The sequence below is a fragment of the Oncorhynchus masou genome, chromosome 12, assembly GCF_036934945.1.
Source record: "Oncorhynchus masou masou isolate Uvic2021 chromosome 12, UVic_Omas_1.1, whole genome shotgun sequence".
Taxonomy (NCBI): Eukaryota; Metazoa; Chordata; class Actinopteri; order Salmoniformes; family Salmonidae; genus Oncorhynchus; species Oncorhynchus masou.
The window spans coordinates 18,337,646-18,360,984 of NC_088223.1; the positions used below are offsets into that span (position 1 = coordinate 18,337,646).

Consider the following 23,339-nt stretch of genomic DNA (forward strand, 5'->3'; position numbering starts at 1 on the left):
GGTGGTGGTGGGGGGGGGGGTAGACTAGGCGATGATGGTTCAGACTAGGTAGCCCCCTCCAATCTCCCTAGCTACTTTTCTCTCTATGCACACCCTCAGGACCATAGTGTGATCTGGGCGGTGATAAAGGTCTAGAAGAGGTCAGTGACAGAGACAGAATGCCAGACTGGCTGGGCAGGCAGGGTTGGAGTCAAACCACTCTGTCTCTGTGAGGTGAGGACTTGGTGGCCCAGCCAGCCTGTCCTGAAGGGGTGTATGAAAGGCATGCATTCTCAGAGGCGCGACACAGAGAGAAGAAAGTCTGGGAGTCAGTCTGACTCTGACCAGGCAGCCATGCTGTCTTACCCTTTATTCCCCATCCCGCCCGCCCTCCCTTTCTTTCCCTCCCTCAGTCCAATATCTGGGAGACTCCAGGCGCCACAGTGTAACTGCAGTCTCAGGTATGCTTCTGCAAGACACTACTACACAATCTCCCCAGGCTTCTATAGCCTAGCTGGGATCAGAGGAGTGATCATCCTACTGTATTATCTGAGCTATTCTATACCAAGTTTCGATTGTTGTTCCCCAATTCCTATACACTATTCTCACATCAAACGTTAAGAATTCTCACATCAAATTGAACTTAATGAAAGTATTTCCTCCAATTCATTGTGTAGTACAGTATTGGCTTCTTCTTTTCCTTGTTCTCTTCTCCCTCCCTCTACTCCCCTCTAATGTTGTGGCATTGTCATCATGTTTAAGGGTTTAGGATGATTACAAAATAATGTGAAAATAGAACAAGTAAGCAGAGCCTATGTTGAGGTTCACCCTCTGTCAGCATAGTGACAGCTGCAGGGGCAATTTTCATTGTGGTGCATGTGGTTTTGTGGTAGATATGCTCTCATCTAAACAACATACTAAGCTGTGGCTGCTGGTTCATTATTTAAACAGGCCACAAGGATCATAATGCACATTTGTTCCTCAATGAAAAATCTTGACTTAAATTTGGATGATTTCTCTGTATGTTTTGTGGGACCGAAGGACTGTGCAGGGTTTTGTGTTTTAAGTAGGAAGGATTTGAGCGTGATTATGTGTTAACATAAATGAAGAGATTTATGATGGAAGATTTTAAATGTAGTTGTAGCCAATTATGTAGTTGTAGCCTATTATAACACACATATATATATATATATATTATTAACGTTTTTTTGTCTTGTTTTTTAAAAAAAATTTTAACGAATACAAAATCATTCCAACATCAACATACCTGGCTGGCTTCAAGGTCCGAATCCGGAATCCTTGGGAGGTCCCTACTCCATTGAAGTTTAAATGTAAAATGGTTAGGGTTAGGGTAAGGTTTAAGGTTAGGAACGTCCCAAGGATTCCGGATAGCACTGACCCTGGCTTCAGTCAAAGAAGAAGAAGACCCTGGCTTCAGTCAGTGGAGCGGAGGTGATGCGGACAGCTTCATTGTGTTTGCGGAACACTCTCTGCCAATGCGCACTACCACCACTATCCCATAACTACCCTCACTGGAAATCCGTTCTGTCATCACAGCGACGCACAACGAAAAGATAGCAAACATGTCAGACAAGAAACAGACTGTGGATTTGGGATTATTAGAGGAGGACGATGAGTTTGAAGAATTCCCAGCTGAGGGTAAATTCATTATATTTCCATACGTTACTATTGTTCACCCGTTTTTTACTGAATTGTCTCATTTAGTGACAACTTTTAGTGACAAAACCGGGCCCGACAGTGACTCAGCTAGTTTAGCAAGCTATGTTAACAACATTGAATGAAGTAAAAGTAAATAGCTGGTGTGCTAGCAGCAGCAGCTGACTAGCTAGCTAACTTAGTAGCTACCACTTTGAATTGTATTATTCACCTGATTGAACGTTATACCGTTAGCTAACTAGCGATTACACTGGTGTAAACTTTACATAGTTAAACATTAGTTAACTAGCGTTAGTTGTAATGTAAACAACAACGCGCAGCATCTAGCTAAAAGCCAGCTAGCGTTAATTAACGTTAGTTACTGTAGCTAGCTAGCTAGCTATGCTAGCTGGAGTAGTAGCTAGTTGAGTAAAGGGCCATCCACACCAAGTTTGATAACTTGAACGATAAAATATACATAACCTAAACGTTGGGGGGGGGGGGGGTTCCACTGTACACCTGTCAGTCAACTGATCAACGCATCCTATTGCAGGCCTATTAATAAGGTGGTAACACAGACCATTCACTGCTTCAGGATGGGACAACTGCAAATAATACTTCAATGTACATGTATGCCTAATGAAAAATAATAAATTCGTATTTATATCTAACAATTCAACAATAACCCCTGTTTACCCCGTCATTTACATCATGCCTCGTTGCTGAAGTGTTTTGTAAATTGTTAATTTGTTTGCATCTTCTTTTCCTCAGTGATCATCTGTCCGTTGAAACTTTTTGCAACGCATCAGTGCAGCAATGTTATCACTGGCCAAAGTAATCACACCAATACTCATACTATATAACTTTCCCTGAATGTTAATTTGGCCTATTTTATATTCAGCAATTAACAAGAGCAAGCCTGCTTCACTCCACAAATGCCTCGCATTAAACAAAAATAAGTATACAAATAAATGTCCTATAGTTTTTTGCGAATTTCACATGAAAATAAATATTGGGGAGTCTTGCTTAGCCTATATTGCGCATGAGAACAGCTGGAAGAGAGTAGAGGTCGACCAATTATGATTTTTCAACGCAGATACCGATTATTGGAGGACCAAAAAAAGCCTATACCGATTAATCGTCTGATTTAATTAATTATTTTTTTATTTTTTTATTTGTAATAATGGCAATTACAACAATACTAAATGAACACTTATTTTAACTTAATATAATATATCAATCAAATCAATATAGCCTCAAATAAATAATGAAACATGTTCAATTTGGTTTAAATAATGCAAAAAAAAAGTGTTGGAGAAGAAAGTAACGTTTAAGTTCCTTGCTCAGAACATGAGAACATATGAAAGCTGGTGGTTTCATTTAACATGAGACTTCAATATTCCCAGGTAAGACGTTTTAGGTTGTAGGAATTATAGGACTATTTCTCTCTATACGATTTGTATTTCATAAACCTTTGACTATTGGATGTTCTTATAGGCACTTTAGTTTTGCCAGTGTAACAGTATAGCTTCCGTCCCTCTCCTCTCTCCTACCTGGGCTCGAACCAGGAACACATCGACACAGCCACCCTCGAAGCAGTGTTACCCATGCAGAGCAAGGGGAACAACCACTCCAAGTCTCAGAGCGAGTGATGTTTGAAACGCTATTAGCGCGCACCCCGCTAACTAGCTAGCCATTTCACATCGGTTACACCAGCCTAATCTCGGGAGATGATAGGCTTAAAGTCATAAACAGAGCAATGCTTGAAGCACAGCGAAGAGCTGCTGGCAAAACTCACGAAAGTGCTGTTTGAATGAATGCTTAAGAGCCTGCTGCTGCCTACCATCGCTCAGTCAGACTGCTCTATCAAATCATAGCCTTAATTATAACATAAAAACACACAGAAATACTTAGGTCGTTAATATGGTCGAATCCGGAAACTATCATCTCGAAAACAAGATGTTTATTCTTTCAGTGAAATACGAAACCATTCCATATTTTATCTAACGGGTGGCATCCCTAAGTCTAAATATTGATGTTACATTGTACAACCTTCAATGTTATGTCATAATTACGTAAAATTCTGGCAAATTAGTTCGCAACGAGCCAACCGGCCCAAACTGTTGCATATACCCTGACTCTGCATGCAATGAACGCAAGAGAAGTGACATAATTTCACCTGGTTAATATTGCCTGCTAACGTCGATTTCTTTTAGCTAAATATGCAGGTTTAAAAATATATACTTCTGTGTATTGATTTTAAGAAAGGCATTGATGTTTATGTTAGGTACACATTGGAGCAACGACAGTCCTTTTTCGCGAATGCGCACCGCATCGATTATATGCAACGCAGGACACGCTAGATAAAATAGTAATATCATCAACCATGTGTAGTTAACTAGTGATTATGATTGATTGTTTTTTTATAAGATAAGTTTAATGCTAGCTAGCAATTTACCTTGGCTTCTTACTACATTCACATAACAGGCATGCTCCTCGTGAGGCGGGTGGTTAGAGCGTTGGACTAGTTAACTGTAAGGTTGCAAGATTGAATCCCCGAGCTGACAAGGTAACAATCTGTCGTTCTGCCCCTGAACAAGGCAGTTAACCCACCGTTCCTAGGCTGTCATTGAAAATAAGAACGTGTCCTTAACTTCTTGCGTCGAGCAATCCCGGATCCGGGATCCTATTTATAGCCTCAAGCTCATTAGCATAACGCAACGTTAACTATTCATGAAAATCGCAAATGAAATGAAATAAATATATTTGCTCTCAAGCTTAGACTTTTGTTAACAACACTGTCATCTCAGATTTTCAAAATATGCTTTTCAACCATAGCTAAACATGCATTTGTGTAAGAGTATTGATAGCTAGCATAGCTATAAGCCTAGAATTCAGCCAGCAACATTTTCACAAAAACAAGAAAATCATTCAAATAAAATAATTTACCTTTGAAGAACTTCAGATGTTTTCAATGAGGAGACTCTCAGTTAGATAGCAAATGTTCAGTTTTTCAAAAAATATTATTTGTATAGGACAAATCTCTCCGTTTTGTTCACGTTTGGCTATGAAAAAAACCTGTATCCAGTTATAGCCTCAAGTCCATTAGCATAACGTAACGTTAACTATTTATGAAAATTGCAAATGAAATGAAATGAATGTGTTAGCTCTCAAGCTTAGCCTTTTCTTAACAACACTGTCATCTCAGATTTTCAAAATATGCTTTTGAACCATAGTAAAACAAGCATTTGTGTAAGAGTATTGATAGCTAGCGTAGCATTAAGCGTAGCATTTAGTGGGCAACATTTGCAGTAAAGGATTCAAATAAAATCATTTACCTTTGAAGAACTTCGGATGTTTTCAATGAGGAGACTCTCAGTTACATAGCAAATGTTCAGTTTTTCCTGAAAGATTCTTTATGTAGGAGAAATCGCTCCGTTTTGTACATCACGTTTGGGTACCAAAAAAAAACGAAAATTCAGTCATCAAAACTGCGAACTGTTTTCCAAATTAACTCCTTAATATCGACTGAAACACGGCAAACGCTGTTTAGAATCAATCCTCAAGGTGTTTTTCACATATCTCTTCATTGATATATCGTTTGTGGATGTCTACTTTCTCCTCTGAATCGCTTGGAAAAAGACGTGCAGTTGAAGATGACGCACCAATTTCGACGGAGGACACCGGGCGGACACCTGGCAAATGTAGTCTCTTATGGTCAATCTTCCAATGATATGCCTACAAATACGTCCCAATGCTGCAGACACCATGGGGAAACGATAGATCGGGCAGGCTCATTCCTTGCGCATTCACAGCCATATAAGGAGACAATGAAAAACAGAGCCTCAAAAATCCTGCTCATTTCCTGTTTGAAGTTTCATCTTGGTTTCGCCTGTAGCATCAGTTCTGGGGCACTCACAGACAATATCTTTGCAGTTTTGGAAACGTCAGAGTGTTCTCTTTCCAAAGCTGTCAATTATATGCATAGTCGAGCATCTTTTTGTGACAAAATATTGCGCTTAAAACGGGCACGTTTTTTTTAATCCAATAATGAAATAGCGCCCCCATAGATGTAAGAGGTTAACTGACTTGCCAAGTTAAGGTGTAAAAAAAACATATTTATCGGCCAATCGGCGTCCAAATATACCGATTTCTTATGAAAACTTGAAATCGGCCCTAATTAATCGGCCATACCGATTAATCGGTCGACCTCTAGGGCCTACCATCGCAAAATATGGCATTCTCATGCGCTGTTTGTCGACATCATTCTCCAAAGTCATCCTATAATTAATGTGGCCACCAATATGCTCACATATGTACAGTTATTTAGGCAGGTTCACTGTACGCTCTGCCTTCACTTTTTAGTGGTGTGGTGGTTATCAATGTTTTCTCGTTGGAGGGATAGGGAAAATATCACTCTGAAAGTGATCCAAACGATGGCTCTCGTTATCGTTCACCACTCTTTTTGTAGTTATCATTGCAGTTGTGAACACTCATGTTCACTTGAATTAGAATAATTTATTTTTTATTCTAGTTATCGTCCTTAATGTGGACGGCCCTGTAAAGTTACTTGTTAGCTAGCTAACGGTGTTTCATAATTTCTCTTCATTGTATTTCTCTGTGTTCAGATTGGACGGGTCTGGATGAGGATGAAGATGCCCACGTGTGGGAAGACAACTGGGATGATGACAACGTAGAGGATGACTTCTCTAATCAACTCCGGTAGCCAGCCACACCATTCATATATTTACATTTGTATTATTATTTAGCAAAAGCTTTAATACAGAGCGATTTACAGGAGCAATTTGGGTTAAGCGCCTTGCTCAAGGGGACATCAACAGATTTTTCACTGTATCTTCTTCACGGGAGACAAATCGCCCCAATGCTTGCACTAAATGTTGACGCGCAATACTTGCGGCAGGGTTTTGGAAACATAAGGAACATAAACTCAGCAAAAAAAGAAATGTCCTCTCACTGCCAACTGCTTTTATTTTCAGCAAACTTAACATGTGTAAATATTTGTGTGAACATAAGATTCAACAACTGAGACATAAACTGAACAAGTTCCACAGACATGTGACTAACAGAAATCGAATTATGTGTCTCTGAACAAAGAGGGGGTCAAAATCAAAAGTAACAGTCAGTATCTGGTGTGGCCACCAGCTGCATTAAGTACTGCAGTGCATCTCCTCCTCATAGACTGCACCAGATTTGCCAGTTCTTGCGGTGAGATGTTACCCCACTCTTCCACCAAGGCACCTGCAAGTTCCCGGACATTTCTAGGGGGGAATGGCCCTCACCCTCCGATCCAACAGGTCCGAGACGTGCTCAATAGGATTGAGATCCGGGCTCTTTGCTTGCCATGGCAGACACTGACATTCCTGTCTTGCAGGAAATCAGGCACAGAATGAGCAGTATTGCTGGTGGCATTGTCATGCTGGAGGGTCATGTCAGGATGAGTCTACAGGAAGGGTACCACATGAGGGAGGAGGGTGTCTACCCTGTAACGCACAGTGTTGAGATTGCCTGCAATGACAACAAGCTCAGTCCGATGATGCTGTTACACACCGCCCCAGACCATGATGGACCCATCACCCCAATTCAACCCTGCTCCAGAGTACAGGCCTCGATGTAACGGTCATTCCTTTGACGATAAACAAGAATCTGACCATCACCCCTGGTTCGACAAAACCGCGACTCACCAGTGAAGAGCAATTTTGCCAGTCCTGTCTGGTCCAGCAACGGTGGGCTTGTGCCGATAGGCAACGTTGTTGCCGGTGATATCTGGTGAGGACCTGCCTTACAACAGGCCTACAAGCCCTTAGTCCAGCCTCTCTCAGCCTATTATGGACATTCTGAGCACTGATGGAGGGATGGTGTATTCCTGGTGTAACTCGGGCAGTTTTTGTTGCCGCCATCCTGTACCTGTCCCGCAGGTGTGATGTTCGGCTGTACCGATCCTGTGCAGGTGTTGTTAAACGTGGTCTGCCACTGCGAGGACGATCAGCTGTCCGTCCTGTCTCCCTGTAGCGCTGTCTTAGGCGTCTCACAGTACGGACATTGCAATTTATTGCCCTGGCCACATCTGCAGTTCTCATGCTTCCTTGCAGCATGCCTAAGGTACGTTCACGGATATGAGTAGGGACCCAGGGCATCTTTCTTTTAGTGTTTTTCAGATACAGTAGAAATGCCTCTTTAGTGTCCTAAGTTTTCATAACTGTGACCTTAATTGCCTACCGTCTGTAAGCTGTTAGTGTCTTAACGAATGTTCCACAGGTGCATGTTCATTAATTGTTTATGGTTCATTGAACAATTATGGGAAACGGTGTTTAAATCCTTTACAATGACGATAAAAATGATAATTAAAAAATCAAGTTCAATTTACACCAATATAATTTTTCATGTCCTGATTCATTCAGTGGGGTCTTTCTCTAACATATCATTAACATCATATCCAAAAAGTTGGATTTCTAACCTAATACATCTGATAATAAGCACCAAGCTCTGACAGAGCGGCAGCTTTATCCCAGAAACTTTTGAGGATTTGCAGTCATGGCTTCCAAGTTGCTTCTGCTGGTGAAAATAGCTAAATTTGCATGACACAATCTGAATTGAATGTAAAAGGCTTTGAAAATAAAAAGCTTGTGGGTACACTCAGTGCTCCCTTGACAGTTCAGAGAGATGCTTGTTTTTTTAATCTTTAAAAAAGAACAGTAACTTTGCATTGATATGAACAGCCTGTACTAAAATATGAACATACTACATGTCATGTCTCAAAATCTATCTTACCTCTATATTGTTTTATATCCTCTACATTTGAGAAGATGAGTTCAATGATAAGCCTGTCAGGTAGCCTTCATTCTCACACAGCAGTCAGCTTAGCTGACAAGATGCTATCTTCCTGATTTTTATTTTATTTTTATGACCACTTTTTTTAATCTTCTCTGGCCTCTATTGGTTTTTGCCAAAAAAAAATCATATCCTACAAGGGTAAAAAAAAAAAATATATATATTTTTTTTTTTTTCTTGAACAGATTATGCTAGAGACATGAGGTTTGGACAGTTGGTTTTCTTTGAGGATTATCTACACCAGGGCTGTCCAACCCTGTTCCTGGAGACCTACCCTCCTGTAGGTTCTCACTCCAACCCTGTTCCTGGAGAGCTACCCTCCTGTAGGTTTTCACTCTGACCCCAGTTGTAACCAACCTGATTCAGCTTTTCAAGCGGCTAATTATTATAATAAGTTGAGCTAGATGAGGGTTGGAGTGAAAACCTACAGGATGGTAGCTCTCCAGGAACAGGGTTGGAGTGAGAACCTACAGGAGGGTAGCTCTCCAGGAACAGGGTTGGACAACCCTGATCTACACAATTAATGTATAATTCTACCCATTATTCAAAAGTTGCATTTTTGATTGGACACCCTACTTTATAGGGTTAGTGTTCCCACATGGCCATCTCTCCATGTCACATGGTTTATTTACGGAAGACTGAGGCAGTCTGTTCAAAACTTACTGTAACGTTACCTTGCAGTATCTATTTTATTGGAAACATTATTTCTTGCTGTTTTGAAAGATAAGGGACATATATTTCGAAAACCATTTTGCCATTACTGAACTTTCTAATGACGGCGTTGGAATTGTAGATCACATGGCCAGCCGTGGGCGACACGCTCGTAGCCAGATAGCTACACCTTTACTTATGACAAGTCATTGTGCCCCACTCCGCTTCACAACCATAGAAATAAGATGAAGCCCTCAGTTAAAGGGATGTGAAAAAAAGTCAAAAAAATCCTCATCGAATAGTGGTGTTTCGAATGTTATCGTAGAGACCAGTGTTTCAAAGTCAGAAATGACCACTAGAATTACTCTCCTAAGTCTGTGTTCCAAGTAGGGTACCTGAGTTTACGAGTTTTGTCGTTTCATCAACTGACCTTTCACCTTTCCAACCAAAAGATGATAAAACAAAGCCGTTTACAACCTTCATAATGTAGCCCTGTTAGTTTACATACAATCTTTTGTTTGGCTTATTGAGCAAAGTAAGCAAGCCAACTGAACGATTAGGCTATTAGCAATGTTTGCTAGCTTTATCGTCTAGCTAAATTTAAGCTAATTGGTTGAAGAGTTGTCCGACGTCTTTACGAGTTCACCAACTGAGAGCTAGGAGATCCCGAGACACATCCGAATGCACCATAATCCTGGAAGTCTTTTCTTGTGGGTGGGGCTTTCTGTTGTCTGGGTTACTGTTTGCACCCGCTGCTTTCAGCCGTTCATCTTGGTTGTCTCTTTTCTTACCTGGGGAGACATTAGTCAGCATTATTGCATGTCATTTGTAAATTATTATGCAGGCTTCGAATGATACGGACAGTCTACAATGTGTGCTTTATTGTCAGTAATATGTATTCTATGCATTTGCATGCGTAGGCTACGCTTGTTGAATAATCAACTAGTGTATTGACTTGAAGTGGCCAGTCTGTACACATTTTTTTTTAGTGTCCTTCAGACAATAGGGCATTCAAACCTTTGATGGCTGCTATTAAGACATTTATAGAAGACATGGTGTATGATTTATGTTTTAAGCATTTAGCCTTGTACAAGTAGATCTACTTCCTTATAAATCTGTAGCTGTATTATATTTCTTCAGTTGGATTTCATAATGCTTTTCTCAATCAACATAGGACACTTGTGCTTTAACCATTGGACTGCTTGGATGTGTCTCAAATGGAACACTATTCCCTATATAGTGCACAACTTAAGACCACAGCACCCGCTCTTCCCATAGGGCTCTGGTAAAAAGTAGTGCACTAGAGATAAGGAAAAAGGTGCCACTTGGAACGCACACTTTGTAATCATCTCAATTGACTGGTCCTTTTTTTCTCTCTCCGTAGAGCGGAGCTGGAGAAACATGGTTCCAAGATGGAGACGTCGTAGTAGCTGCCTAGTGGACACAGCTGCTGGGATTAGATATGGATGGACTTTGATGTTCTGAATGTTAAAACTTCACACTTACGATGGAGGATGTTTATAACTAAACTCGCTCCTTTTTTTCCAAAAAACCTTGACTTGAGTAAAGTGTTTGAAAATGTCCCCCTTTGGATGTTTTCATTGTTCTAATGATCTGTATTGATTCAGATAATGTAAGAGTTATCTAAACATTAAAGGTGGTTCAGTTCACGTACCCATTGTATTACTCTTTATTTATGTACATTTTCCAACTCTTTGGGCATAAAACAGCTGGTCAGTTACTGTTTTAATATAAATCCATATTTTCCAATGTTTTGTTTTACTATAAAGACCACTTTGTCCACGGCTTGGGTTTAACATCCGTTTAAATACCACTTTTTGTTAGAGCCATTGATTTGAAACGTAGCTTTTCTGCCAGCACAACACTTAACCTACGTTTTAATGGTCCAGTAATTATTGGACTGTGTGACACTCTCCACATCCATTTTAATCCACAATATGAATGTTGTATGATGTTAGTAAGAGTCAAGTGCTGCATCACTCATCTTTCCATTGTGATGCTCTTGGTTTGAAAACTACCACCCACTTTTCACATGGTCACTCTCCTATAGTAAACCATTTAAATAAGCAGGTGTGTGTCGGAGAGAGAGACTGGGTAGAGACGCGCACACAGGGAGTTGTGCAAAGTTGTGTGTGTGCCGTGCATATTTGTCTGTGTCTAAAGTATGACTGACACACACACTGCCAGCCACACAGTGAAGAGTTCCTCTCTGCTGTCTGTATAACAACCCCTGCCTTCCCTCTGAGCCCATGGGGTTGGGGCTGAGTCTCTGAAGGAGAGATTATCCACTGCCATGTTTGTCAGGGGCAGGGAGGTGGTCTCAGCATGGGGGCCCCCGGCCTGCCCTGCCTGGGCCTGCCCTACTCCCGACCAGGCCCTACTCTTCCGGCTCCGCACAGCAGGGACCCCCGCACTGAACCGGAGGCCAATTTACCCCAGCCACACTCCCCCGGCAAAATGATTTCTCTGCATTTGTGGACTCTTACTCAGGGTGCTGATGAGCTGAAATGGATGCCAGTAAGACCTGCTGCCTGCCAGCCTGCTGTAGCAGAGAAGAGCTGCTTCCTCCTGTTTTCCCCCCTCTGCCTGGCACTTGGCTGTCTCATTGTCCTTTGTGTTGCTGGTAGGCATGCTATATCTCCTGTTGGAATAGGAATCAGATATGTTTTATACACATTCTGTTTTGTTTCTCTTCATAGTACTTTTTATTTATGGACATATTATTATAGATGCAATCCTGATTTTCAGTTCAAAACAACATGTAGGGTTAATTTATCGAATCTAAACACCACCTCTCTACACAAAACGGAACGTGTTGATGAATGTTTAAAGCAGTGGATGGCAGTCCAATAGTCTTACCACATTTCCAAAAGATTCTACTTTGACATTCTATGTTGAACCGCCACTGTTCATCGACAGCCAGCAGGTGATCCACTGTGCGTTGATGTTCGTTTAGTTCTCTCTTCTCTAAGGTATGTTCTCTGATGTTTCTGAAGTTGTGCAGGTGTAAGTCCTCATGATGAGAGAGTATCTCCTAAGAGGTTATAGCTCCCTCTTCACCAGTGATTATACCAAACACTGTTGTCTGCAGACCACAATCCAACTTCTCCCTTGTGTATAAAGCCCTAACACCCATCCTGATTTCTCCAACCATTCAGAATGAAATTTCAACATGCCCAAAAGGAATATTGGTGTCGTTATAGACACCAGTGAATTCAGCAGTCCCTTTGCTTGTATACATTACTACTCTTGTCTTGCAGTTAAGGGTTTTTACATGTCAAATAAAATAAAATTGTATTTGTCACATGATCAAATGGAGGATGCAGAACTGAGACTGACACATTGCACAAAGATGCACATCTAACTATGCCCTTGAAGCTAAGTGCCAGGAGCTGGATCATTATTTTAATTGTTGGAAAGGCAGCGGAGTGAGAGAATCGGTAAGTGAGAGAAACGGAGGAGAACACACGGCCATTTTGTTTGTGCTGAGAGCGGAAGATTGTCCCCTTGTATTGGGGCTTGAGGAGGGCCTCTGTGGCTCCCCCAATATTCAGCCTCACAGGCCTCACAGCTTTTCACTCTTCTCTATAATATCTCCATCTAGAATTGCTTTTCATTTACCTAACTTTTTGTCATTCATTTATGACCCGCATGATTCACCTTGACATGGGCAGTCTGCCCACTTTGACCAATATTGATGTATCAACTCAATCACATTTATAGTTTGAACTGAGACCCAATGAGGATTTATTTTTGGAAGGCAATACGATTTCATTTTGGGTTTCATCAATAGACTGCTACAATTGCTTTTGTCCACTTTGTCTAAAGCATCTCTACATGGAACCCCAGATTAGGGTTTGACCATTTTCTTTGCTGATAATATAAAAAATATAACCAGCAAGACATGTCACAATATAAATCCAGTGAAGAGAACATGTTTTGTAACATTTTAGATATATATTTTATTCTATTGTTCCTCTGCCCTTGTGGCTGTGTGCGATGGATGGATCCATCCCACTGTCTCAACTCTGAAGAGAGGACACACACAGCATCCTCCCAGGCTATACTTTACTTCCCTCTCCCTTAGACAATGCTGGGTACTGCGGTCGTTCCAGGGTTCTGTGACCGCAGCAGGCCTCTCCACCGCCAGCCAAGAAAGACGGGGCCGTCGTAGTCGTGCAGGCAGGGAGCACACAGCTGCTACAATAATAGGCCTAATTGCACGTTTCTTTTGTGGGGATGAAATTAGTGGCAGAGTACTGCTACATACAATGCCCCCACAAACCTCGAAAAAAAAGAGAGACACGAGGGGGCGAGTCGTTCACCAGAGAGAGACCCATCACTGCCTACCACCCACGGCCAAGCGTCGTCCCACACCTGTATTCGCCCTCGCTAAAGTAAACACCGATAATAAGGTGTAATTACTTTTGAAAATAACGAGGAGGGCTCCCCATGTGAGAATGGCTCGCCTGTTTATTGTGAGGCTGAAACGACCCCAGAGGACACTGGAGGAAAACCCTATCAAAAGCCTGAGTGTTCCCACAGAGAGACCCCACAGGACAGACAGGCATGCATCAGTTTCAAGGAGGACCTTGTTTTTTCATGTCAAAACCGCGTCATTTCTGCCCTTATCACCGCAATGGGGATGGACCCTGGAGAGTGTGGGCCAGGTGGGGTTTCAGTATGGCAGCAAGCTGAGCTGGGCGTTAAAGTGACGTAGCCCTGTATTGAAATGCATGCAACTAATAAAGAGTTATGTTTTGTTCCATGTGTTCTATCTACACTATACCCTGTCTAGTTCCCACCTGTTTCTCCGTCACACTACACTATACCCTGTCTAGTTCCCACCTGTTCCTCCATCACACTACACTATACCCTGTATACCCTGTCTAGTTCACACTACACTATACCTTGTCTAGTTCCCACCTGTTTCTCCGTCACACTACACTATACCGTCACACTACACTATACCCTGTATACCCTGTCTAGTTCACACTACACTATACCTTGTCTAGTTCCCACCTGTTTCTCCGTCACACTACACTATACCGTCACACTACACTATACCCTGTATACCCTGTCTAGTTCACACTACACTATACCTTGTCTAGTTCCCTTCTGTTTCTCCATCACACTACACTATACACTGTCTAGTTCCCACCATTTTCTCCATCACACATATTAAAGTTCAGTTAAAAGGGGATAGACTCATCATAGACCGTAGAACACGACACTGGACAGTTCAGACAGTAGGATCATACTGGAGTTTCAGTGTCGTTCAGGCCTTAAACACATCTGACATGTTCTCACACAGAGAGAAAGCAAATGGAATTCTTCTTTTTAACGCCATCAGTGGTGGTTGAGTCACTATGAAAACAGCCTTTAGTTTAATGTCAGTGGGGATTATGGACTTCCCTGCTGCAGCAGAGCAGTTTAGCATTCCTCTTATTTTTGGTCTGGATGGAATTTTGAGTGGAATAAATGTATAATCTCTCAGACATTGAGCAAAAGGCCACTCTCAGCCTAATGTGAATGTGATATGGACATGCATGGTCCTGCATAGACAGTGATTAGAAAACATACTATTCTGTATAGAGTACACTACTTTTAACCAGAGCCTAAATAGGGAATAGAGTGCCATTTGGTACGCACACAGTACAATTCAGTGTAAGCGTCAAGGGGCTGCTGATGGGACTACTTTACTAAGACTTGAAGGTGAGGGCCTCCTCAAAAATTCAGTAATAAAATCAAAGTAGATATGACTGCCGGTATTCATTACCCACAATACCTTGTTATGGTACAGCACAGTCACCTCTGCTTGACATATATTTGAATGTAAATGTGTCACATTCTGTAAGTAACGGATCACTACAGTAGTATTGACTGAGTCTCAACCTGTGTGTCAATGAAAGCAGTAGTATCAGGACAAAATATAGAAGTGGTTGAAATAGGTCAAGCCAATGACTTTTGGAGGATCTCGCTACAATATCCTCAGCATGTAGGCCTATCATATTCCTGTATTTATTTACACAGGGGGACATTTAATTAAGGGCTAGCTAAAAAAACTCTTATCCAGTGTTCCATAAGAATTATCTTCATGCTATCATTAAATCTCAATGTGCAATAGGCCTGAATGGGCTTTCTGAAAATGTAAATCAATATGTTTACAGTGACGTCCCCAACAAACTCCCCACTGTGCCACCATCCACACAGACACCAATACCAACAATTAGGGTTTGTTTTCCATTTTTATTCCTCTTTTTCCTCCCCAATGACCTTATTTGTAAGCATTTGTAGCTCCCATATCAAGCCATCCATTCTACTGAGCTTAAAAGCATTGGACAATGAAGGAAGAAACATTTACAAAACAATTTAGACACAGAGAGAGAGGCTTTTGCAGGGCAAATAGGCACTTGTGTTATCATCATCACTGGTGAATTGTTGTCAGTTCAAATATAATGTGCAGTACTCCACTCCCATTTAAATAATTAATTTATTCATAGATATACTGTATGTTTACATATAGGCCTGATTACAATATCAACTAACAAGTAAAAATGTATCAAATTAAGTTGAGAAGCTTCTAAGGATGTATTTATTAAGCCATGAAGCAGACTTGCTCATCAAGAGCAACATGCAATTTATACATAAAAAAATCACAAAAAGTCTGGTGCTATCCTATAAGATCATACAGGCGTTTTTCATCTCATTGGCCTGCGATTGTTATTTCACCATTTCCCTGTGGTCAGTCTAAAAACTATCACATGTTTACAGAGGAGGATCATCCTACTGACTGACAAACACATAAAATGGGAGAAAAACAGACAAACACAGGCAAATTATTAGCTGCTGCGAGCAGCAGTGGATTGGAGAGCCTGGGAGGCCTGGCACCGCCATGGTCAATGGTGCTGGGTCCAACAAGGAAACGATTAATCATGTGTGAGCGTCTGTCTGCTCGCTAGACGACAACAACGCTCCAAATCTCTGCCTGAGCCTGAGGCTGCACACCAGCCATCTACACAGGCATGCAGTCCCTCACACACAGATGAGCACACACAGACAGGCTAGCATAAAGACAGACATAGTCATACATACAGTACATGCACACACAAACACACACATGCACGCACACGCTCCAACACACACACACACACACACGGATGTGCTTATGCTATATCAGGTATATCAGACAAATGTCATCAACTCAGTGCCGATGTCTTATTCACGACGATGTTCAAAGAAGCTGTACTGTGCTGGCTCTCTTTTCAAGTCTCAAACAGATCATAATCACCTAGCAAGTCCAACACATTCAATAGAGATTGATGGATATTGCCATGTGCATTCACTGAGAAATTTCAAGTGTTGAAGGCCTACTACATATTTATTGCTACTCTGAATCGAAACAGAGAGTTTTTGATGTTTCTCTTACTCTCAAAATTACAGAGGGACAAAACCTGAACTGAGCTTTTTCATTTCACTCACTCAGGGAAGTTTAGTCGTCCTTAATTTAACTATTTGTCTTCCGAGTGGCAAAGTGATTTAGGTATGAACTAAAGCAGGCGAGGGCTTACCGAAATGAAATAGGAAATGTGTTGTTTATTCCCCTGCTTGGGATTGGGGGAAAGGGGAGGGTTTGGAGAAAAAAACATAAATGCAAACAAAGTGGTGTGTGTTTCACGATTGGGTGTCTGGATGGCATCAGGCGAGGCTGACCAATTAGGACTGACACAGGTTACTCTAGGGGTCTCAACTGAGAAACACCGCCAAAGCCTGCTAGGAAAAAGTAGCTTTGAATCCCAGGCTAGAAAAGGGAGGGGTGAGGGGATGCATACATGGGCATTCCCCTCTTTTTCCAAATGGTATTTTTTTCTAAAATCATCCCACCCACTATTGGTAGTAGCCGAGCTGTGTCTTGCAGGTTGCCTTTTTGGGGCTAAGCTAAAATAAACAAAGGATATATGCCTACTTTACTTCATGTATCTCTAACTTACATTTGTTGATGTAATGCAAATATTTAGTTAAGATAAAATAGTAACTTTATTGACAGTGTTTAATCTGTGGTGCATAATCAACCCTGGTCCCCAATCAATTGTGATTACAGATCAATATCTTCTTTCCCTGGTGTAATCCCTTAATTCCAATATGTAATCAATGTGGGGACTGCATACCCACAAGTACACACACACACACATTCCACACCACTCCTGGTCTTCACTCTATAGGACCAGATGACCAACTCCTCAGGGAGATGAAAAGGAAAAGACTTAAAGATTTGCTGGTGTACTTGTTTAGTTCAAAGACAAATGCCCCTCTGATAATTCCCCACAATGCTCCTTGCGGGGCCCCTGTGATCACCGATTATGAGAAAGCCCAGGAATCTGAGAGACAACTGCCTCAACCAAGGGAAGAGAAGAGCCTAAAGCCTCCACACACCGCTCTCCTCTCTCACTCCCTCCATCCATCCTTCTCTAACCAGAATGCCTGGACCCTGTGTTTGTAGGCAGCATCTGGGTTCATTTAGCCTAGGAGGGGGACCCTACGCCCTCTCGTGTTGCAGGCCTGAGTGTGGGCCCTTGTTTTTTTGGAGAGGGGTTCAAGCCCCACTGACCGCCTGGACCTTCTCAAACCACCCCAGCGGGTGCATCCGCCCAGCCCTCCAGAAGGCCAATTTCAGCCCATCCCAGATGCCCCTGAGCATGTTTAGTGTAGCTCTTCATCTAAACTGAAAGATGTTAAACAGATTCATCCAGAAGCCAGCAGTCTCATTGAGGTTTGGAGGAGAAGGAGTGGGTGGACAGTGGTGGTAAGGGGTGGGGGAGGACTTCGGCTGCAAGTGAATGTGTGTGCGTGTGTGCATGCCTGAGTTTGCGTGTGGTTAACGACGTGAGTGGAGTATTGAATGAGTAGAAAAATGTATAGTAAATAAATGTGTAGTAAATCCATAATGGAGGAATAACGTCCTCAACTATGCAGGTCAATTCACCTTATTTCCCTCTTATAGTCTTTAAAAGAAAAAATAATCTGCTCTGGGGTCAGGTCTTATCTCTATGAGCCAGACAACAGTGAGTAGAAAACGTTCCTATTCCATCTCCCATCCCATGTCTAATGTCAGAACTATTTATCAGTCTGGTCTATGAATGGAACCAGAGTGAGTTTGATTGGCTAAGTAAGTCATTGGGATGTTATTCAAACACAGAATTATTTCAGCGTAAACAAGAAAGCGCTTGTCATGCTCTATTACCGGTGCAGTGTTTACAGCGGTGCCACTTTAAAGCACCGCGTGTTACAGATGATGTTCCTGCATTATGTTTGACATCCCTCTGATTGGCTAGATATGGAGATAGATGAAAATATACATTGCTGGTTGCTAGGCAGAAAGAAGTGTACATATTTGGATACTAAAGTATTGCACAAGTCTTATTGTATACAGTAATAAGATACTAATAGTGTAAAGTGACTAAGTAAAAATACTTTGAAGTACTACTTAAGTAGTTTATTTGGGGTATCTGTACATTACTATTTATATTTTTGACAATTTTGACTTTTACTACACCGCATTCGTAAAGATATTTTTTAAAACCTTTTACTCCTATACATTTTCCCTAACACCCAAAAGTACTCATTACATTTCGAATGCTCAGGCAGGACAGCAATATGGTCAAATTCAGCAACCTAGCAATATAACGCATTGTCATCCCTACTTTCTCTGATCTGGTGGACTCACTAAACACAAATACTGCATTTGCAGATGATGTTGGAGTGTTCCTCTGCCATTCCGTGAATAAATCAAAACAAGAAAATTGTGCCGTCTGGTTTGCTTACTAATGTAAGGAATTTGATGTATAGCATTTACTTTTACTTTTTACTTATGTATGACAACTGAGTACTTTTTCCATCATTTTCCATCACACTACTTTTTCCATCACTGTACATTTAAAAGCAAATATTTTTAGACTTTTACTCAAGTAGTATTTTACTGGTTGAGTTTCACTTTTACTTTTCTATTAAGTCATTTTCTATTAAGGTATCTTTACTTTTACTCAAGTAATGCAAACGATTACTTTTTTTCACCTCTGTAAGATACTGTATACAGTAAGGATGATGTACTCATCTTAAATGTGTTTTTCGATTTATAGATACTGTAAATGTAATTTGATAAGCATGGTAAAATATTGTATTATGTAAAATGCTTTATCATGTCTATTCTCATAAGTTTCTTATTTTAATGCAAAACACATTTGTCTCTCTCAGTCCTCCCACCCACACTATCTGGACAGCGTGTTTGTATTGTGGTTTGGTCCAACAAGTCACAAGTTATATAAAACCTATTTTGGCAAGCCGTGGGTTTGCAGGGTTTGTTGTTGTTGTACAATGCAAGGCTTAGCTGTTTGCAGACACTTGATGTTTGCTTTGCGTGTCACATAGCTAACACGACTGGAATTGGCGAGGCCTTGACTTATAGAGGGTTTTAACATGTTTCCCTGTGATATACACTAAAAGGCCTTGGACAAATTAATCTGGGTATAAATATTCACTTTAACAAAAATGTTATTTTTTTTCTATGAGGTATGTACACTCTGACGGGTAGAGATTGAGATGGCTAGGTGTAAAGACAACGGTTCCTTCATTTAATTAATGGAAAAACTGTTGCCGGAAGGTGAACCTTTCTCTCAGGTCTACATCCACCACACACCTCTCAGAATCACATTATCTTATCATGAATACATCTTCCATGTCATCTTTCGTCAGAAAAATACAACCCAAAGTCACATCCTACAAGAGAATAACCCAGGGGAGAGACAAAAACACAATAAAGTCTTCAACGGGTGACTTACAAAACTATGTGAATCCACTTAAAGAGAAAAAAAAGACCTTTGAGTGACTGACAGACGACGGCAATAAAAGTAAGACCAAACTGGTCATTTACAGCGCTATTTGAGAGGCCGCCATTAAGCTGTCAGCATTTCAAATCCAAGACACAATTTTTCAAGAACACATCCCCCTGTGTCTGTTACTTTTAATAGAAAGTCTTTAACCCCCTTTGACCTCTAGGGTCTACAGTTATTGACAGTTAATAGAGACTGTGTGGTCGGTGAAGAGGCCCAAACCGGTCTAATCATTTGTTTATAACTGAGGGGGTCTATTTTTGAAACACTGTTTAGATGGTTAAAAATAGAAGATGGTCGTCATTCACTCATCGCTCATTCCGTCCGAACGCGTGGGTCCTCGGGGACCGAGAGGCCGAGAGAGGTGACCCAGTGACTCCCCAGGCCAGGAGGGGTCAGAGGTTTCAGGGTTTATCCCCATTATTCAATCTCTCATGGGACCTTGGACCAGTCCAGGACCACATCCGTGATTCAGTTGGCCTTTCAAATTAGTTTTAGTTCTCAAATTCTGTTCCTAAAAATAAGACAGGGAAATCAGATCAGGGAATTAAATGATTTAGCACCATTGTTTCCCAAAGGCCTATTTGTCATGTAAATCTCTCACAATCTCTCACAATGATTATGGATAACGTTTTTTCACATGAAGAAAGAGTGGATGTATATGCAAAACAACAAGGTCTCATGGCTCACAAATGCTGCAAATCATAACCTCAACAAACAATAGCACACCTTTGTGCTACCGCCAGTAGTCATTTAATACCACACAGTAATGCTATGTCAAAGGACCAACTCTTTCATGTTTAAATCTTCTTAAATATTGTTATACAACCAAATTAAATGCAGGTTATGAGATTAACTCATTAAATGTTACTCACAGCCATTTTTCCAATAAAGGGTAGACTGTGCCATCAATATTTGGGGGGGATGTGGGCTCTTCCCTGCGTTGGACATTTTGAGAGGAGCAGATAGCATGCTGAGAAAAATACAGTGGTTCATGCTGGTGATCCGGGAATCCGAAAAGCCACCAGCAAAAAGCTATGAATTATTTTGAGCGCAAAATGCATTTTCTTTGAAGACCATGTGCCATTAGGGCCCTTTTGCTCCCTTTTAAATTGTTTTTATGCTGTGAGTAATGTTAACCTTTGCTATTGTAGTCATGGAATTTTCTCTCTCTCTCTCTCTCTTCCTCTCTCCCTCTATTTTTCCCCCTGACACAAAGCATGGAGGGATGGAATGGAAAGGAAATATAAAGTAGTGGAACCATTTACTGTGGGGAAGAGGTGGGAGCAGAAACCTTGTATGCTCTCTTCCATAAATGCCCCTTTTCAGATCTTTAGATGAGGTTCTGTGAGAAGTTCTTTGTCAGGTTCCTTGTCATTTACTTTATGTTCGTGTTCTTCTTTTTTATTATTTCTTATTGTTGTTACATTGTCGAGGAAGGAACCTGCAAGTAAGCATTTAGTTAGAAGATGTATACCATGTGTATCCCGTACATACGACTAATACAACTTGAAACTTGAGCAGCTTTATGACTGAATGAAGAGCTACTACACTCATGGGAGGAATAGCCAATAGAAGATCATTATGACAAACTACATCACTACATTATACCTTGTTTTGTTTTTGTTTATGCATGTGTATAGATGATGTAATGCATTATTGATGAGGCCTGTACCATGTTTGACTATCATTGTTTTTAGTGTCTCAAAACTCAATTTGAGAGGTCCACAATGTGGTTTAAAAAATGCATTATCTGATGGATTAATTGAAGTACCTGACGGATGAAAAAAGTCACAACCGGGTTTATAGAATCATTTTTTAAATGCTGGCAGACAATTTGTTCGTTGGACATGGTGGGATCATTTTATGTCTGTAAAATGTATTATGCGAAAAATGGCGGTGGATGCGCTTTTATGCGTTTAATTATTAGTCTGCAGATTAAATAAGTTATGATGAACTTCACATGGTGATGAAAGTGCAAGGTGATGAGCTTGATGCTCCTTTCCAATAAATATTGAGGGTCTTATTCTGGTGAAATGGTGATCGATGCTTGGCTGCCGTTTGACAAATACAAATATTATCGCTCTTATCCATAATAATCTCATAATATAGGTAACCTACACACATAGTAGTGTGAAGATGTTCAGTGGGTGCTGAGATTGTTTCTGCCCACACTACAGATGGCTATATCGTTCCCTAATACAGGACTAGTAAAGGCTCAGTGCACTACTTTTTGTGCAAAACAAAACAAAAATATTTATTTATTTTCCTGATTTTTCAGGGGTTGCTGTAGCACCCTCAGCACCCCTGCTTCCCGTGGCTATGCTTGCCCACACTGTATCTGCTGCAGTAGCTGTTGGCTAGAGCTCATGTGCCAAGGCCAGAGTGGGCACATTTGCTATATATCGCAACAGTTTTTTGTGACAAAACCATCAGTAGAGTTGAAAATGCAATGGAAACACATTTAACTTGTATTATTTTTATTTTCCTGGGGCCCAGGAGATTTCCTGATCTGGTTGGCTTACCCAGTGGTTCTCAAACCTCTGTTCATGTACCTCCAGCCAGTTCATGCATTTGATCTATTCCAGAACTAGCACAACTTGTCCTTGATTAGGTGAGTGAGGTGAATTAGTTCAGGGCTAAAACAAAATTGTGAAACGTTTGGGAGTCACTGAGAAGAGGTTTGAGATCCACTGGGCTAACCTAATCTAGGTAAAACTCCGGATCCTAGTTGGAATGTATAACATTGTAAAGAAAAACTGCTGTAAAATGGTTTTATATGGGCTATGATGAGACTAGATCTTTTCTAATCAGGTCATATGTTTTGTAGTTTTTTTTAAAGACAACAACTGCGATTGCACAATATAACTAACATGGCTGAGTTTGCTTTATGCAGGGTTGCATTGTGTAGGTCTTTGCATCTGTAATTAAAAAGTTATTCACACAGTATGTAATTACTGTTGTGTTGATTGTGAATGCAAGTCAATCATTTTGGATTGATAAGGTCAAGGTAGCCTAGCCACCCGAAGTTTGAATTTAAACCAAATTTGATCACATTCACATTTTCTCAACAAAAATAAATAGGCCTATTTTAGTCTATAAATACATGATGTTACCACTTACACGGAACCCAAACTGGCTGCGTGCGTGCGCCATTATGCATGAATTAATTTTGTCCCCCTACACCAAACGCGATCACGACACGCGGATTAAAATATCAAAACAAACTCTGAACCAATTACATTAATTTGGGGACAGGTCGAAAAGCATTAAACCATTATGGCAATTTAGCTAGAT

General features: G+C 40.9%; 1 protein-coding gene across 1 annotated transcript; it reads left to right on the forward strand.

Annotated features, from left to right (window-relative positions):
- Positions 1 to 1,493: 1,493 nt before the first annotated feature.
- On the forward strand, positions 1,494 to 10,809 carry LOC135549646 (26S proteasome complex subunit SEM1-like). The gene is made up of 3 exons (XM_064979807.1): positions 1,494 to 1,638; positions 6,264 to 6,357; positions 10,520 to 10,809. The coding sequence occupies exons 1-3, from the start codon at positions 1,563 to 1,565 to the stop codon at positions 10,560 to 10,562; spliced, it is 213 nt and encodes a 70-aa protein (XP_064835879.1). The 5' UTR covers positions 1,494 to 1,562; the 3' UTR covers positions 10,563 to 10,809.
- Positions 10,810 to 23,339: the final 12,530 nt, after the last annotated feature.